The sequence below is a fragment of the Mauremys reevesii genome, linkage group 12 (assembly GCF_016161935.1).
Source record: "Mauremys reevesii isolate NIE-2019 linkage group 12, ASM1616193v1, whole genome shotgun sequence".
NCBI classification, from domain to species: Eukaryota; Metazoa; Chordata; order Testudines; family Geoemydidae; genus Mauremys; species Mauremys reevesii.
The window spans coordinates 12257593-12273321 of record NC_052634.1 but is presented as its reverse complement, the minus strand read 5'-3'; the positions used below and the strand labels follow the sequence as shown (position 1 = coordinate 12273321).

General features: G+C 51.4%; 1 protein-coding gene across 5 annotated transcripts in view; it reads right to left on the bottom strand.

The window, feature by feature from the left end:
- The window catches only part of SNX19 (sorting nexin 19), a 48038-nt gene that overhangs the window by 21428 nt on the left and 10881 nt on the right, over nt 1-15729 (bottom strand). For 4 of the 5 annotated variants that reach the window (XM_039496479.1, XM_039496483.1, XM_039496482.1 and 1 more), the window contains 3 exons: nt 13848-13944; nt 12840-12990; nt 8812-8941 (listed from right to left, as the gene is read on the bottom strand). In XM_039496479.1, coding sequence (XP_039352413.1) covers nt 8812-8941; nt 12840-12990; nt 13848-13944 — 378 coding nt within the window. The remainder of the gene's footprint in view (nt 1-8811; nt 8942-12839; nt 12991-13847; nt 13945-15729) is intronic. The other variant, XM_039496481.1, reaches the window with a different exon arrangement.

Below are 15729 nucleotides of genomic sequence, written 5' to 3'. Positions count from 1 at the left end.
GCTTGTGGGTGTCACTAGCACTAAGGAGAGAGGGGACTGGTCTAGGGTGGCCCAACGGGGTAAAATTAGGAGTAATAAGGGGAGACTCAACCAGTGAACAGCAGGTGAGGTTTCTGGACATGGGGATGGAGGAAGACTCTGATTAGTTTCCCGACAGAAAGCAGGATCTATCCCATTATTTGGGAGATTTAGCACTGGACAAAATACTAGAGAATAGAGTATAAGGTACAATATGGACCTGGCCAAAGAGAATGGCTAAGATGGCTGACAGCAATAGGCTGGATTCCCTCTCTAACTTCCATGGGTGAAATAAGGAGATTTAAGGGTAGAAGGGTGTTAAGTTAAACTTCCTCCAGCTCACAGGAGGGTAGAGATAGAGACACGACAGCATCATCAAAGCAGCGCTTCACCTGTTACCAGCCACACGCCCTCAGACTGTTCATCCACCCTCAAACAACCACAGGCCTCATCTTGGTGCTACATCCAACAGCCCAGGTATCTCTAGCAGATCTGTCACTCCAAAGATCAGGGATCCAGAGGGGTGTGTGTGTGTGTGTGTGTGTGTGTGTGTGTGTGTCCAGCTCTTTATTTAATTCTGCTCCTACCTTCCACAAACCAACGTCTGACCCCACACACTGATTCAGCCTCCACCCCTCCACGTGGACAATTATAGGCGAGGATGGTGACTTTAAATCACTGGTCACTCATCATATCCCAGGCCACATCAGAGTCAGAAAGCAGCAGGCCAGTGAGACAAGAGCAAGGCTCTGATACAACTGAGCTGCATTACGCAGAGAAGTGGGAAGGCACAGGCCTCAGTCGTAAGAAGTGGGCAATGCTTCCCCTCCACCCCTGGGCTACTAACTCTCTAGGTAGGTCTTGTTTAATACCCATTGGTGCCAGTAGGCATCGTACACCTGGATCAAGAGAATGTTTTTCTGGGCGAAAGTCGTGTGGCTCTTTTGACCCTGAAGCAGTGTAATTCCAGGAATCCATTATATCAACAGGGGACTGGCCCAAATTACAAAGTTTGGACCCAAACTCCTGCAGAAGGTCTGGGGTGTTGGGATCTGGGACCCCATTAGTGTGAATCTAACCATCCCTTTGCTCAGTGTCCACGCAGCCTGATTCTCTTCTTATTCTGTCCATTCTCAGCTATCCCCTCTATGTACCCACCCAGCCTTGATCAGCATGGGGCATGCTCCTTCAGTGCCATCCCAGCTACAGCCCCTTCTAGCGACAAGAGACCCTCAGCTGCACAGCTGCCAGGTCCTTCCCAATTTTAACCAGCCGGAGAGAATCGCAGGTTGGCTGGCAGCTCCCCCTTGTGCCCACAGTGAGAAATGCACAGCCAGTGACCCCTCTTCACCCTGCCAAAGCAAGAGAGGTGGCATCTAAAGAACAAACCTGAAGCCAAGAAAAACCTATAACTGGGCAAACTCACTGCTGGCTAGAAATTATGTCACCCCCACCTAGGAAAAGAATAGGGATAAATATTGTGACAGGATTACAGCTCACACATGTGTGTGCATGTCCTGGGGGTTTCTCTCTTGCACTTTTCACTAGCAAAAAAAAAAAAAAAGCGTTTTGTGCCAATGCCCTCCATCTATCCATACAACAGGTACCACCCAGGCAGCAGCAAAACAGTCTTCCTCCATCCATCACCAATGCTCCTTGGCTCCAACCACCTCCCGGGATAAGAGGGGCCATTCAACTCTCTCACCAATCTACAGAGATGGCTGAGATCTAAACTGATACCTGTCAAACTCGTTTAATAAAAGTTTATCCAAAAAGCCATCAGATGGCAACAGCTTTTTGTCACCATCCGCCTGGCCTGGACTCAAACGGATGGTTTGCAGTCTCCCTTAAGGGCTGGTTCTAGGATGGATCCAATCCCACAAGGACCCTGTTTCCCAATCCTGGCTCAGAGGCCAGCTGGAATTTTGGAAGAACCAGCAATGGATAGAATCCACACCAGAATAACCGAGCCCACGAGGCTGCCAACATCCACAATGGTGGAAAGTTGGCAAGGGCAGCGATCTCATGAGATTCCTGCCACTCAGAGCCTAAACATCACTGGGGCAGCTCGGAAGATTTCAGTGCTGGTGAACCCAGACCCTTTCCCTGAGTCAGCCTCTTGCTTGAACCTTGATTCCCAGTCTAAACCTCATGCAGACCTGAAGACCACCTGGCTGGTCCCACTCATCAACTATCTAGCTAAGCTAGCTCCTAGCACAGCTCATTTTTCATTCGCTCTGCTCCTCCGCTATGGACAAACAGGGGATGCTGATCCCCAGGAATGGCAAGGTGGTCCCTTTGCATCCACGCACACTATAAAGGTGCTGAAGGAGGGGAACAAAGGCCAGGGGAGAGATCTGGAAGAGCCATGTGAGCATATGACCGAGGGAGCATCAGGACAGGAGATGCTGATCCAAGCCAGGGATGCTTTTCATTTATTTTAACTCCTGCTCCGTGCCCCCTATAAAGCCACGTGGAACCTGACACCATCAAAGCTGACTGCATATGCCCACGCTTCCCTTATATACACATGCACTTCCGAGCCTCAGCACGGCAGCCCTGCTCTGGTTACCAAGTGCAGACAGCCAGGATGTGATGAGACACAATCTCTTTTATCTTTGGATTAGTGGGTAGTATAAAATGCACGCCTCTCTTGTGATGTTCAGGAAGGGGTGGGGAACGACTTACTAGAACAGCTTATTGCAAAAACAAAAAACAAAAAAAACATGCTAGAGATAGAGGGCAGTGGGGAATGTTCAGATCTGGATCCAGAGTTCTCCCAAAACTGGGGGTGTTTAGATCCAGAGTCTTAGAACATAAGAATGGCCAGCCTAGGTCAGACCAATGGTCCATCTAGCCCAGCATCCTGTCTCCAACAGTGGCCAGTACCACAGCTTCAGGTGGAGTGTGCAGAAGAGGGCAATTAGAGAGAGATTGACCCATCTTCCCCTCCAGCTTCTGGCAGTCAGAGGTTTAGGCTCGCCTTGAGAATGGAGTTGAATCCATCCAGATTTCACTTCGTCTCGAGATTCCCATCCTCACCCAGAGTCATCTACTAGGAAGTAGACATACTCTGCAAGAGAAAGTGAGCACTTCTCTCACTTGGGCTGAAAGGAGCAAACCCACCAGAGAGGGAAAAAACAGAGCAAAAAACCCCCAGATGGTTAAAATTATCACAGCAGCAGGAGCGCTTGTGGCCACCCAACACCCTGTGGTGATATCAAGAGAGACTGCAGGAATCTCACTGACCCAATACAAAGGGCTGCAGTGGTGGCTGGTGAGGAGCTGAGCAGGCTGACCAAGGAACTGGCCATGGGACACATGACACAGAACAGCCAGCGAGTACTGACTTATTGACCTAGTCATCGGGGCTTCCTGATACCTGTGCTACTGACAATGGGACATAGCTCATGGGCCATCAGAATTCAGGCAGTCTTGGCTCTGTTAGAACCTACCGTAGGTGGCCACCAGCTTTCGGGATTCTCTAGCTTCATCAGCAGGGTTTCAGGGCACTGCTCTAGGGTTTCTGCTCCCTCCACTTGTATCCCTTTTGCCATCGCAGTAACACACAGAGACAGTCTGCACACTACAGATACAGCGGTACAATCGGTACACATGAACTCTGCACGCTGGGAGCACATGGCACAGGCCTGCTGCACTAATCACGTCCACCCCAATAACCACGCTGCAGCCCTATTTGTCTTGGACCACAGGCCTACAGCACCCTTTATTGGTCCTGCGGCACCCATGCTAGGAGCCCATTACTCCTGCATCCCAAACCCACTGCTCTGACCACACACCCTTGTTGCACGCACGCCGACAGCCCCTGCCGCACCCACACTGAATGATCTCTTGCACAGCCACATGCCACACCTCTTTCATGCGAGCGCCAGGCTCTTGTTGTGGCTAATCGCCACACGTTTTATACCTGGGCCACCTTCACCGCCACAGAGAATCTTTCAGCCTCCTCTGATCATCACAGCACCGCGGAGCCTGGGAAACACAAGAGGCGATGCCAGCAAACTCCACAGGTAGAGAGCAGGGGCATTTTTAGAGGCAAAGCAGAGACATTATCAGAGGGAGGTGAGGAGAGTCAGGTTGGAGATGACTGGAGCTTTCTCCCAGTGGCTGTTCTGTAGGACGTGAGATGGTGGGTCTCCAACATTCATGGCCACTAGCCAGCGCCCTGGGGCAGATGCCCACAGCCCAGAACCGACCACTACTAGCATGAAGTGCCCCTCATTGAGGCCTAAGCATAAATGAAACAGGAAATCTATTTAAGTGGCTCATTTGCAGGAACCACCATTGCTTTAGCAAGGGGCTCGTACAGGTTAGGCCTTGATGGTGGCCAGATCAGGCCAGGCCAGGCCAAGCTCCCACCTCACCCTGGTCTTCAAAAGGTTCCACAAACATCCCCCCCCACCCTCCTCCCACACACACTTTGCCTGTTTGATTCATTTGTTTTAATCTTCTGGCACCCAAAGGTGGCTCCGTTCCTGGACGCCCCGTGGAGCTGGCTCTCGAGCCCAGGGCACATGTATGGGCACTTGGTTCTGAGAGACCTGAAGCCGGGCTCTCCCATCTCTTCTCCCACTGGCTAAGAACCTAAGATGGAGCCCTGAGAGTGCCCCAGATCTAGGCTGTCTCACTGTGCCCATCACCATGGCGCCTGTCCCTTTGACACAGTGGCAACCGCTGCCAAAGGGGACAGCTTGAGGGCAGGATGAGGGGAGGCAGCCACTTTGTGTTCGGCCTGTATTTATATTGCTGCACTGACTCACCCACTCAAAAAGGGACTTGGACTGTCTAAATGCTTCTAGTTCCTGTAGCGATACCCCAGAAGCCAAGAATAGCCCCATCTCCGTTTGCAGACAGGCCTCTATGCAGACTCTGAATTCACCCCGACAGGGAGGACCGCAGCCCTGTTTCCTCCCCTAGGGCTAGGAACATTTTTTGCTGACCCAAGGGAAGAAAGAGACAGTTTAATAAATGAGGGGCACGGATTTGTAGCGGGGCTGAGGGTTTGTTTACAGACGCAAGCTGAGAGGGCTGTACAAACTGGAATCTTTTCTTGGCTCAGGGTTGTCTCAACTCCCAACTGCCCCCCACCCCCACCCCGCTTCTCCCTGCGGCTCCAAAAAAGGACCACTCCATGTTACACAATTGGATGCACTCAGCACCGCTGCAGACATGCACGCCTGTGCTCCCTTTTACTTAACAATACCTTTTTCGGTCATCCAGCTTTTCTCCTCCAGCCTCCTGTTGCCATGAAACTGACAGTCAGGGGAGATTTATAGCCCCTGGCTCCAGCTGCAACTATTCCAGCCAGGGAGAGGAGGGAAAGAAGGGTGGGGTGGGATATTTCGGTGGGGGGAAGGAGGGGAATCGTTACTAGTTAGCAACAGCATCTGGCAGAGGACACTTGTTGTAATTTCAGGTGTAAACTGGAGGATTGGTGACAGGGAACAGACCAAGAGAGAGAGAGGGAACTGGGGAGGAATGAGAAACTGCTGCAAGTCACCAAAGGATGGAAGAATGTGGGTGTAAAGAGGGGAGCAAAGGCATCCCTAGTGCAAGTCCACTGATTTCAATACTATTGCACCAGGCAGGGGGATCTGGCCTGTTGCATCTGGATCATTCAGCTGCATGGCTTCTGCAAAGGAGGAATTCTGGTACTTGCTGGAGAGAAGCTGGAATGCCCATGTGGGTATTTGCATCAAGACACCAGGAACAGCATGTTCCTCACCATACAAGAGCTGTAAGAGGAGTGTACAGCAGTGGGAGGCAATTCTGAAGCAGCAGCGCCCACCAACAAGTGCTCTCTCAAGTGCCTCTCAAGTGCTAACACCCCAATGGGGAATCTTGTGAAGCAGGAAAGGAACCCTCTAGGGGCATCAGAAGCAGCAGAACAGGCTGTACATCTGACTCGATATAAATCTTCATGCTTCAGGGCATAAACCAACTAATAGGGGTCAGGAAGGAAGTTATCCCCCCTCGCCTCCGCATGGAGAGGTTATTCCATAACTGCCTAGAAAAAGGCACATGCACCTTCCTCTCGAGTAGCTCATACTGGTCAGTGTTGGAAACAGGATGCCAGACTAGATGGAGCATTAATCTGCTAATACTATCCCTGTGCTTGGTCTACACTAGCAGAGAAAGGGGCTGCCAAGGATCGAATAGTTCATGCCACAGAAACAGCATCTAGCATCTTCTCCTCCCTCTTAGGGCTACCCAGCAGCAGTCTGCACCAGAGTCAGGATGTCAGGGCTACAGTTGTATTTAGGTTTGACCTGTTCAATCAAGTTAGGGGTACAAGACTGGTGAAATGCCTCCAACTCGAGCCGATGTAACACAAAACTCCTGAATTATTGTCATCAGGGACCCAGCCTGGGTCTTAAACCCTGAGCTTCTACAGCCCGAGAGACAAGACCCACATTGGTTAGCCGAAGCTCTATATGTGGTCCAGCCACCAGAGGGGGACAGAGTGCCATACTGAGTGGGCGTGGCTAGCACCTGTTCTTATCACTCCTCTAATGAGGGTACATCTACACTGCAATTGAGCGATGCAGCTCGTGTCTGCATACCCACACTAGCTTCGCTCTAGCGAACGTGGATAAAAATAGCAGTGAAGATGCAACTGCATGGACACCGATGCAGGTCAGCAACACCAATATATACCCAGGCTTCTGGGCGGGCTTGTACAGCCCATGCCAGGGTCTGCGCCATCATGTCTTCACCACTATTTTGAGCTGTGCTAGCTAGCTGAGAGCTAATGCAGGTATACCTGGGCATATCACGCTACTGTCCGCAGGAGAGACGTACCCCGAGGCAAACACAGGCTGCTGTCAGCTCTGCGGCAGGTAGCAATGCCAAGAACGCAGAGAAATGGAGATCCCCACCATAGCATTCCGTCACAGCCAGAGCCACCAAGCAACTAGTGCTGCTCCCGCAGAAGCATCAGAGCTGACCTCCCAGAGCAGAACATCCACGCTCCTCCTCTGACTCTACCCCAGCTCTCATCCCACACCAGAGCTGAACGGTGCCAAGAGGCCCCGTCCAATTGCTCTTGGTGCCCATTACGTCAACCAGAACAGCAAAGGAGAGAGACGTCCGAGCAATTAATCGATAGCACCAGTATCCTGGTAACAGATCAGCTGACCTTGCAAAACTCCCACCCACCCCAGCCTTCTGGGTCGCATCAGACATGGATGGGAAGTATAGGCCCCTTCTAGTTTTGGATCTGATCCAGACACAAACTGCAGAGGGTGGGGGTTCGGATCTGTGGGTTCTAACTCAAAACCCTCCTTCCTCACCCTACAATTAAAGGGTGCCGAGCACTGGACTGGAAGCTCTGCTTTAGTTCTGTTTCCAGGGGAAAACATTGCAGAATACTCTGATCTGGGCACTAAAACAGGCCGCTGGCACTTGGCAAAGGCCCATGGAGACAACAGGTTTGTCTGACCCCGAATCTCTAACACAGACTGCATGGAAGGGCTGCACACCCAGCCCTCCTAACACAGCTCTGCTCGGGCTATTTCCAGAGATCCCCAGTTTAGGCACGAGTCACAGAGCCAGTCGGGTGCTTAGCGCGTGAACACTTCTCTAGTAGAAAAGGAGTTGGTGCTGCAGGCTCCGTGGGTAACTGGGATGCAGCGTAGTAGGAGGTGATAATGTGCAGTGTCAGGACCTGGTGCCTCTGTGCTCACACACACAGGGATCAGGTTCCAGCTCATTGCTCAGCTAGAAAAGCCCACTGTGGAGAAGCTGTAGCATTTCTCCCCTTTCCCCCAAAAGGAGCCAACTTTCCAGTGGCTGTTAGAATCCCCAGCCTGAAAGGGCTTTGACAAACTCCCCTGACACGGTCCTTGAGGAACATCTGTTGCATGAGAGGAAATGCTTCCAGGCTCTGAGCTTTGGCTCTTTAGAAAAGCTTTGCCATTTACCTCCAAAGACCAGATCCTCAGCTGGTGTAAATCAGTGCAGCTGCATTAACTGATTGACATCAGCTGAGGATTTGGCTCTAGGCATCCCCTTCTGGGAAAGGGAGATGGTACGAGAAGAGACGCTTCACATAACCAAGCTAATAGCCAAGCAAATGACCCCCTTTTCCCAGCTCACACAGCAGGAGCCATGTTTTTAAGGACACAAGGTTGCAAGACGTGCGGCAGGTCCAGCCAAGCTGTTACCACTGCACAAGAAAAGTGAGCACTCGCTCAATGCGTACGCCAGCCGAGGACGGGGCTCTGAGCCAGCCAGACTAGGGAAGGTTTGGCACATCCTGAACCTGCCACGCACACGCGGCATTGGAGGAGGGAGGTTTGCAAACACACCCGGCTCAGGGACAGCGTGTGCATTTCTTTTTGGAACATCAGACAAGGCAGAGCTGTGACCTGCCCCTTACTGAGAGGGAGCCGAGTGTCAGTGGAGGCTGGGAGTCCAACTTCCCTGGGGTGCTGGGAGACTAAATCCATTAATGCTTGGGGAGATTAGTAGCGATTATCCTCCACTAACGTAACTTCCCTCGTATTCCTACTGGGGTGGCTGCTGCTCTTACCAACCCAAATGGATCCATGACCCTTTGAGAGCACCCACTGGAGAGCCAGGAAGCAGCCTTCACTGGATATGCTGCCCTTCTCACCAGGGACAAAACCTCCCACTCCAAGAGCCAGGCACCTGGTGCTATGGATCAGTCCTTCCAGTCTCTAAAGGGAAACGACCCAGGGCTGCATGTGCCAAGGAAGACCTGCTCAGCTCTCTCCTCCCTGGGGATGTGGAGTGCTGCAGAGATCTTACCTTTGGATCAGGGACCCAAAGAGCAGGTGCAGCACCTTCTGCATGTTCTCAGTGCAGAGCCAGCTCCAGCGATCCATCAGCAGCAGATGCAGCAGGTCCAGAGCCGTGTCTGCCAGGGGCGTCTCAGAACCTGCCAGGAGGTAGGGGGGCAGGTGAGAAAGCTGGTTCGCAGCCATGCCACTTGCTGCATCAGAGTGAGACCACGGCTCTGCAGTCACAGCAGGAACACTGCACTCCAGAGGCACAGAATCCCTTCCTTACAGGACTCCAATTACCAGCTCTCTAGACTCCGGCACATGCAGAATGCTGCTCCTTGCCTAGGGCTATGCCACACCACCTCCTCCCACAGCTAGTTCCCCTGACATCTGCATTTAGTCCCAGCTCCAGCCCGGACACAAGAGCTCTCTCCTCTGCAGCACCTGCCTTCCAAAACACCCCTCGGCCTCTCTCACCACCAATCCAACCAGCCCCCTTCTCCTTCCCACATTCCCCGTAATACAGAGTAGACCAGATCCCCAGCTGCTGTCACTCGCTGCGAGCCCCACCAACTTCACCCCCAGCTGCGGTTGTTGGGCTGGGGGTGTCGTTTACAATATAGCACCAGGCACAATCGGTGTGGTTTGTAGGAAAGGCCACGTCATACTGTGCACATGGCCAATTCCTTAGTCACGCATTCCCATTCCGAGTGTGAGGAGATTTGGGCAAAGTGTTCCTCTCCAGTGAGGAGAGTGGCAGAACATGAACGTATGCTAGGATTGAGGTGCCTAGTCTGTGCCCTCATTGCCTGTCTCCCTACGGCCCCTAAGCGGACACGGCGCTTTACAAACTCAGAGGAGACACAGACCCTGCAAAGAGCTTGCAAGCAGAATAAGACAAGATCAAAGGGGAGACAAGACATGGGGCAGAGGTTCACGGGGGAGGGAACCTGGGACGAGGAGAAGAGATTGCTTGGAGGGGTGGGTGCTGAAGGAGGGATTGGAAGGATCTCAGACTCGGAGACAAATAGGACAAAAACAGCATGAAGACGAGAATGGGAAAAGGAGGCAGAAGGAGAGGTATGGAGATCAGGAGAGGACCACCGGGTGGGTACTGGTGGGGGTTACAGGTAAGAGGTGGGGATCAATGCGGGGAGTTCAGGGATGGCAGCATGGTTGGAACAGGTGGGGAGGAAGCCAATGTCAGCAGCCAGACTTTGGACTCATTGAGTGTGGATAAAAGGTGGTTGAGGGAGCTGGGGGAGGAGGGAGTAGCTGGGCTTTTCCCAGGCACTGCTCCCAACCTGAGGTTTCCCGGTGGTTTGGCTTGCTGGTTCGCATTGCTGGGCTGCCATCTTGTGGCAGGCTCTGGTCCCAGCACCGAGATGTGCGAACCGTATCCCAGCACAGAATGGAACGGTTCAAAAAACCAACACGTCAGCAGGGATGTGCCGCTGTCAGACCGCGACAGGGTAACCGGTTCTGTTCCTCAGGGTCCTTGGACTCTGTAACCAAACTGTGCAAGCTTCAGATCTTAATTGCAGTTAGCCCATCCAGAGAACTTTCGCACCCCTAGATCTCAGGGTACGCGACACAGGTGGGAGGCTTTACTTTCCCCATATTATGGGTGGGCAAACTGAAACACAGGTTCCATGTGCTGACCTCCTGTTCCCCTCACTGTCCCAGTCACAGACCCTTCATCCTCTCCTGAAGGTGGAGCACCTTTCAGAGTCCTCCTGCTCCTGCTCAGGTTACTGCACAAAAGGAGAGCAGACAAGGTTTTTGCTTCCATTCCTTGCTGTCAGTGAGCTGACCTCTTGCTCCCATCAGACTGGACGCTAATTGTTGTCACGTGACCATCTAAGGAAGATCGGCAGCTCACATTTGGCCGCCTGGTCCTTCTGGGAATCATTTCCTCTTGTGCATTACATGCCTCTGGGGCTTGGATTTACACTAGAAGGGCCAAAGCAGGCTGTCACCACATGCAAAAACCCAGGCAGCGCTACAGGACAGATGATCATGAATTAACCTTGTTTACTCCCTTCACGTCCATTCCCCCAAACCCAGGTCACTGGCTGGCCAACCTCACTGCGCCCCTCTCTTCTGACAGGTCACTTACTCAACAGATAAGGACTCTGGTTGTCCTTGGCAAGCCATTTCGCAGACATTCCCTTTCTCCTCCCAGACCATTCCGTCCCTTCGCCGCTTCCAGGTCTGGTGATGGCTCAGATAAGTCAGCATCATTTACACAAGACTTCCACGAGAGTTCAACTAAACACGACCCCTTCGCGTCTCATTTATTCTATACAGACCAGTGACCTCAGACCTGACAGCACTGCAGCGCTATGTATTTACATTCATTAGAGGCAGGGCAGGCACCGCTACCTGTACATAAGGATGCCCCACACTTCCTATTATGAGACCTCGTTTGCAGTTGATTATAACTTAACCAGACTTTAACCATTTGGTCTGTAATCTTCCAGGCTGGGTGTCTGCCTCAAGATGATTTTTTTTGGAAAGTTTCAGCTTAAACAGTTCAGCCACATCCAAGAACAGACTAGGGAAAAACACACTTTAAAATATTCTTGCAACTGTTTCGCTGAGAAGCTCTAGTGTCCCCATTCTTGGAGCAGGGACTTGAGATTTGGCAGAGGTCATCCTAGTGTCACAGATGTGCCTTTTGCTGTTCCCATTAAAGCCATCCAAATTTGGCCAAGTCACAAACCTCTGAAAGACTGTGTATTATATCACATAAACGCAAGGGGACTGAATGACAGCTGTACGGGCAACCTTAATTCTGGCATTTCCTAACTTTTGAGTTCTTGACTTTGCAACTTTAATGCTCTTTTAATGGAGGGGTTTTTTTTAAATGCAATATTGAAACTTAAATGCATTAAACGTCTCCCTCTCCTGCTTCTAGGAAATGCATCTCTATAGTAACATTCAGCAGAGGAACTCCAAGCTCTCCATAAACATTTTTCACATCTCAACCTGTAGGGTACAGAAGTGTTATTCCCTCCCTGGTTGCCTGGAAAACAGGGAACAAGGGCCACATAGGTGGAATAATTTGCCCAGGGTCCATCAGGCAAAAACCAAGCAAACGGGAGTCCAGACTCACACTCCCAAAGTATTAGACAACCCTCCTCTCTGCAAACTGCCTTTGTTAATTTCTCTTGGATCCATTCTGTCATGCAGAGAAGCAGCATGTATCTGCCCAGGTGAGAATTTTCAAGGGTGTGGCCTCATAAAGACCATTGTGGTGCTAATATTGACAGTCATTCAGATTTTTTATTACAGACGGGGTGTAAAAGAGAAACAGATATACGAACAGGTTAGCCATTGGCTCCTGCGCCGTACCGCCAACAGGTTATTTTAAAGGAAGGCAAATGGGACAATGCTGGGCATGGGTGGGGGGGATGAAGCATGAGACTGGATCACTCCCTTTCAGCATGAACAACTAAAAATATTACTGTGTGCAAGACTGTTCAGGCCCTTTTCATACCATGCAATGGCTTTCTCTCTCCAGCTCCTGGGTAGCAAATTCCCCAAGCCTGTTCTATGCTGGGTGGAGCAGTGTTTGTTTTCATTGGTTTGCAGACTGTTGGCCACTAGCTATTAATTATTACTGGTATCACAGTGGTGCCTAGAGACCTCAGCCTGAGAGTGGGGCCACATTGTGATGGGTGCTGGACATGCTCAGAAACCCAAAGAGGTTACATCTAAGTAGCTTGGAGCGAGTGAGGAGTTTTGAGAGAGCCCTTGCTCTCATGCCACAAGACAGCGTCAAAGAGATGCCTGAGCCATGCACTCCCTACCCACATGGCTCTGATTCTTCCCTTTGCTTCCAGCGACAATCCAGCACACAGATGCTTCCCAGCATGGCGCCAGAGAGGTCTGGTTGTTTCAATCATTAATCAGAGTGCCAAAAGCATGACAGGCAAGGAGACCCAAAGGCCTTATGAGATAAGCAGACTGACAAAGATGGGAGAGGCATGTAACATAAAAGCCAAGTGATGGGGTGGAATGGAGGGGCATTGGCAGGCAGGAGCTTACCAGGGTCATCCTTCTGGTACACTGGCTGCTGCGGAACATGCGTGGGGTCCGCCCCTTCGGTTTCCGGGGCCTCGCTGGACATCGCCTCCAGCAACTTCTCCTGCTTCCGAATGAAGGACTCCATCCCAGCCAGGGACAAGGCGTCAGAGACCTGAGGAAACAGCCACGTGTCAGGGCCACAGAACTGGGAAGCAGGTGGCTATAACTGGCAACCCACCCCATCCAACTACTCTGCATCATACGAACAGCTAGCCACTGCCCTGAACCATAGCCTCTCCCGGCTCCTGCCCTGCGTAGTCCTGTTGAATCCAGTGGCTCCCGTCAGGGCACACTATGGCTTGTCGATTAGCACCGCAAGCATAAAAATTAGGTTGCAGGGAGTCACTGTTGCTGCTATTCATTTTCTATTTCAACCCGCAACACCAGTTCCTGCTTCTGGGCTCCGGAACCATGCCCCAGCTGTGCCAATGCATCTCATTCTTGTCTTGCAACACCCTTTGTTATTCCAGCTCTAGATGCCCAACACACCTGCCTTCATCTCCAACAGTCCTCCTACCCCAACCAGCTCTGCCCATTTATTATATGGACTGTGGTAGTGCCCAGAGGCCAGGGCCCTGTGTACAAGGTGCTGCACAAAGATACAATAAAGAGATGGTTCCTGCCACCAAGGCCTTTCCTCACCTGCAGCCCCCCTTACTACTGCAGCCCTGGTCTCCCCAGTAGCTCTGTGAATGCTCTTCCTGCTTGGCTTGCAAGAATCCTGCTAGGCACTGGCCCCTCTTGAACTAACCATGCAAACAGCTTTATGTTTGGCTCAGACTACCAAACTCGCTGCACTGGTGACCATCTCCAGCAGCAGCAAGCAGTGAATACGCTACATGGGGGTCCCCACTGCACCACATTCCTTGTACACCTAGATTTTTTCCAGTTCAGCCCTCAAACACGGTCTCCCAAAGACCCATGGTCCTGGCCACCTGACCAGCATCCTCGGGCGGGATCCGCACTCACAGTGCTGCCCTCCCTCAGGCCGTACAGGATCTTCTCATGTGCTTCGGCCACGCTCAGCACTGGAGCGATTTTACTGGACGGGAACCTCAGCCTGGGCCTGGGGAAGAGAGACAGAGTGGAGTTTAATGCCTTGTCCTTAATCGGATGTGAGGAGTTGCAAAAGCTTCAGCTAAGAACACGGAAAGCCACCCTGCTGTGAAAGGAAACCAGCTCTGATCTGTCCTGTAACCAGGGCCAGATTAAGGGGCAGGCGACCGCCTGGGGTGCCAAGCTTGGGAGGCACCGGGCTTGGGGGGCTGTTTCTGTTGTTAGTGACAAAAGGGAAAGTAGAACGTCTGAAGTGACATGTTTCAGGCATTCCGTATGTAGATTCATTTTTCACTAGCCTCCTAGAACATTCTGGACCTCTGTAGAATCTCGTGAGACCTTCCAGACTTTCTGAGAACTACATTTCCCTCGAACCTTCTAGAATGTTGTCAGCCAGGCCCTCGCTGGGTAGGACGTCGCAAGCCAGTCAGGGAGGTATAAGAACGGAGTGAAGTGAAGTGAGAGCCCAGCTGCGATATTGCGAACCTTGTTCACGTGGCTGAGAACATTCTGGGAAATGCCGTTCTCAGAGAGTCTGGAAGGTTCCACGAAATTCTACCAAGGTCCAGAACATTCTAGGAGGTTAGTGAAAAATGAATGAATTAAAATGCAATAAAAAAATAAGGTATTCAAAAGCTTACCAAATGGGAGAGAGTGGGGGCGCCAAAGATGTTCCTCGCCTGGGGCACCATTTGGTCTAGGGCCAGCCCTGCCTATAACCCCCAGTGGCCCTAGGCAGACCACCCAGTAGGTAAAATTTCCAAAGGTCCTATGCAATTTTTGAATGTATAGCAGCATGGGATACATACCATGAATGGCCCTGTAGATGCCGCGATAAGCCCTGCCTGTATCATGCTATAAAAGGGCGGGGACGGGGAGGGGTCTCCTGCAAAGGAAGTCTCCATAGGGGCTTACAGACCACGTGGGTACCCAGAATACACACTCCAAGTGATTGTAATGCAGTCATGGTCTAGCGGTTAACAGCAGCAGCCAGGGCTCCTGGGTTCTAGTCCCAGCAATTCCATTGAACCTACGTGCAACATTGGACAACTCACTTCGCTTCTCTGTGCCTCTGTTTCCCCATGCCAAGTGTTTGGGACGGGTTGCCATAGAGATTGATGTAGGAGCTCAGCGTCTGAGGCTGGAATTTCTGACCCAGAACAGGGAGATTTCAGGGTGAGCACAGCATGCAGGTGTCGGTGACAGCCATGGGCCCTGCAAGCACCCCGCTGCCTCGCCCACCTCCTGAGGAGACTGCAGGTCTGCCTGGTGCTTTGGCCCAGAGAAGCACTGATAGGATGTTGCAACAGTGACAGTGCAGCTCGGGCTAGTGTGTGTGTGTGTGTGTGTGTGTACACACACACACGGTCTAGGGTTGACTTAATCTCGCCTTTGCATGGAGAGCATGGACTAGATGACCCATTAAGGTCCATTCCAGCCTTATAGTACTGTGGTTCTATACACATACATGTATACATCCACTTCTTACACACTGGTTACCATTTTTCTAAATGCAGACTTAAAATAATAATAAAAAGAACCCAACATGCCTATTCAGAGCTCTGGGTGCCCTAACCAACCACCATGACCTGGACAATGGAGTGGAGATGATGCTTATAAAATGTGCGGATGACACCAAGATGGGAGGGATTACAAGCATTTTGGAGGGCAGGATTAGAATTTAAAGTGACCTTGACAAATTGGAGAATTTCTCTGAATCCAACAAGATGAAATTCAATAAAGACAAGTGCAAAGTCTTACACTTAGGAAGGACGAAAAATCAAATGTAAAACTA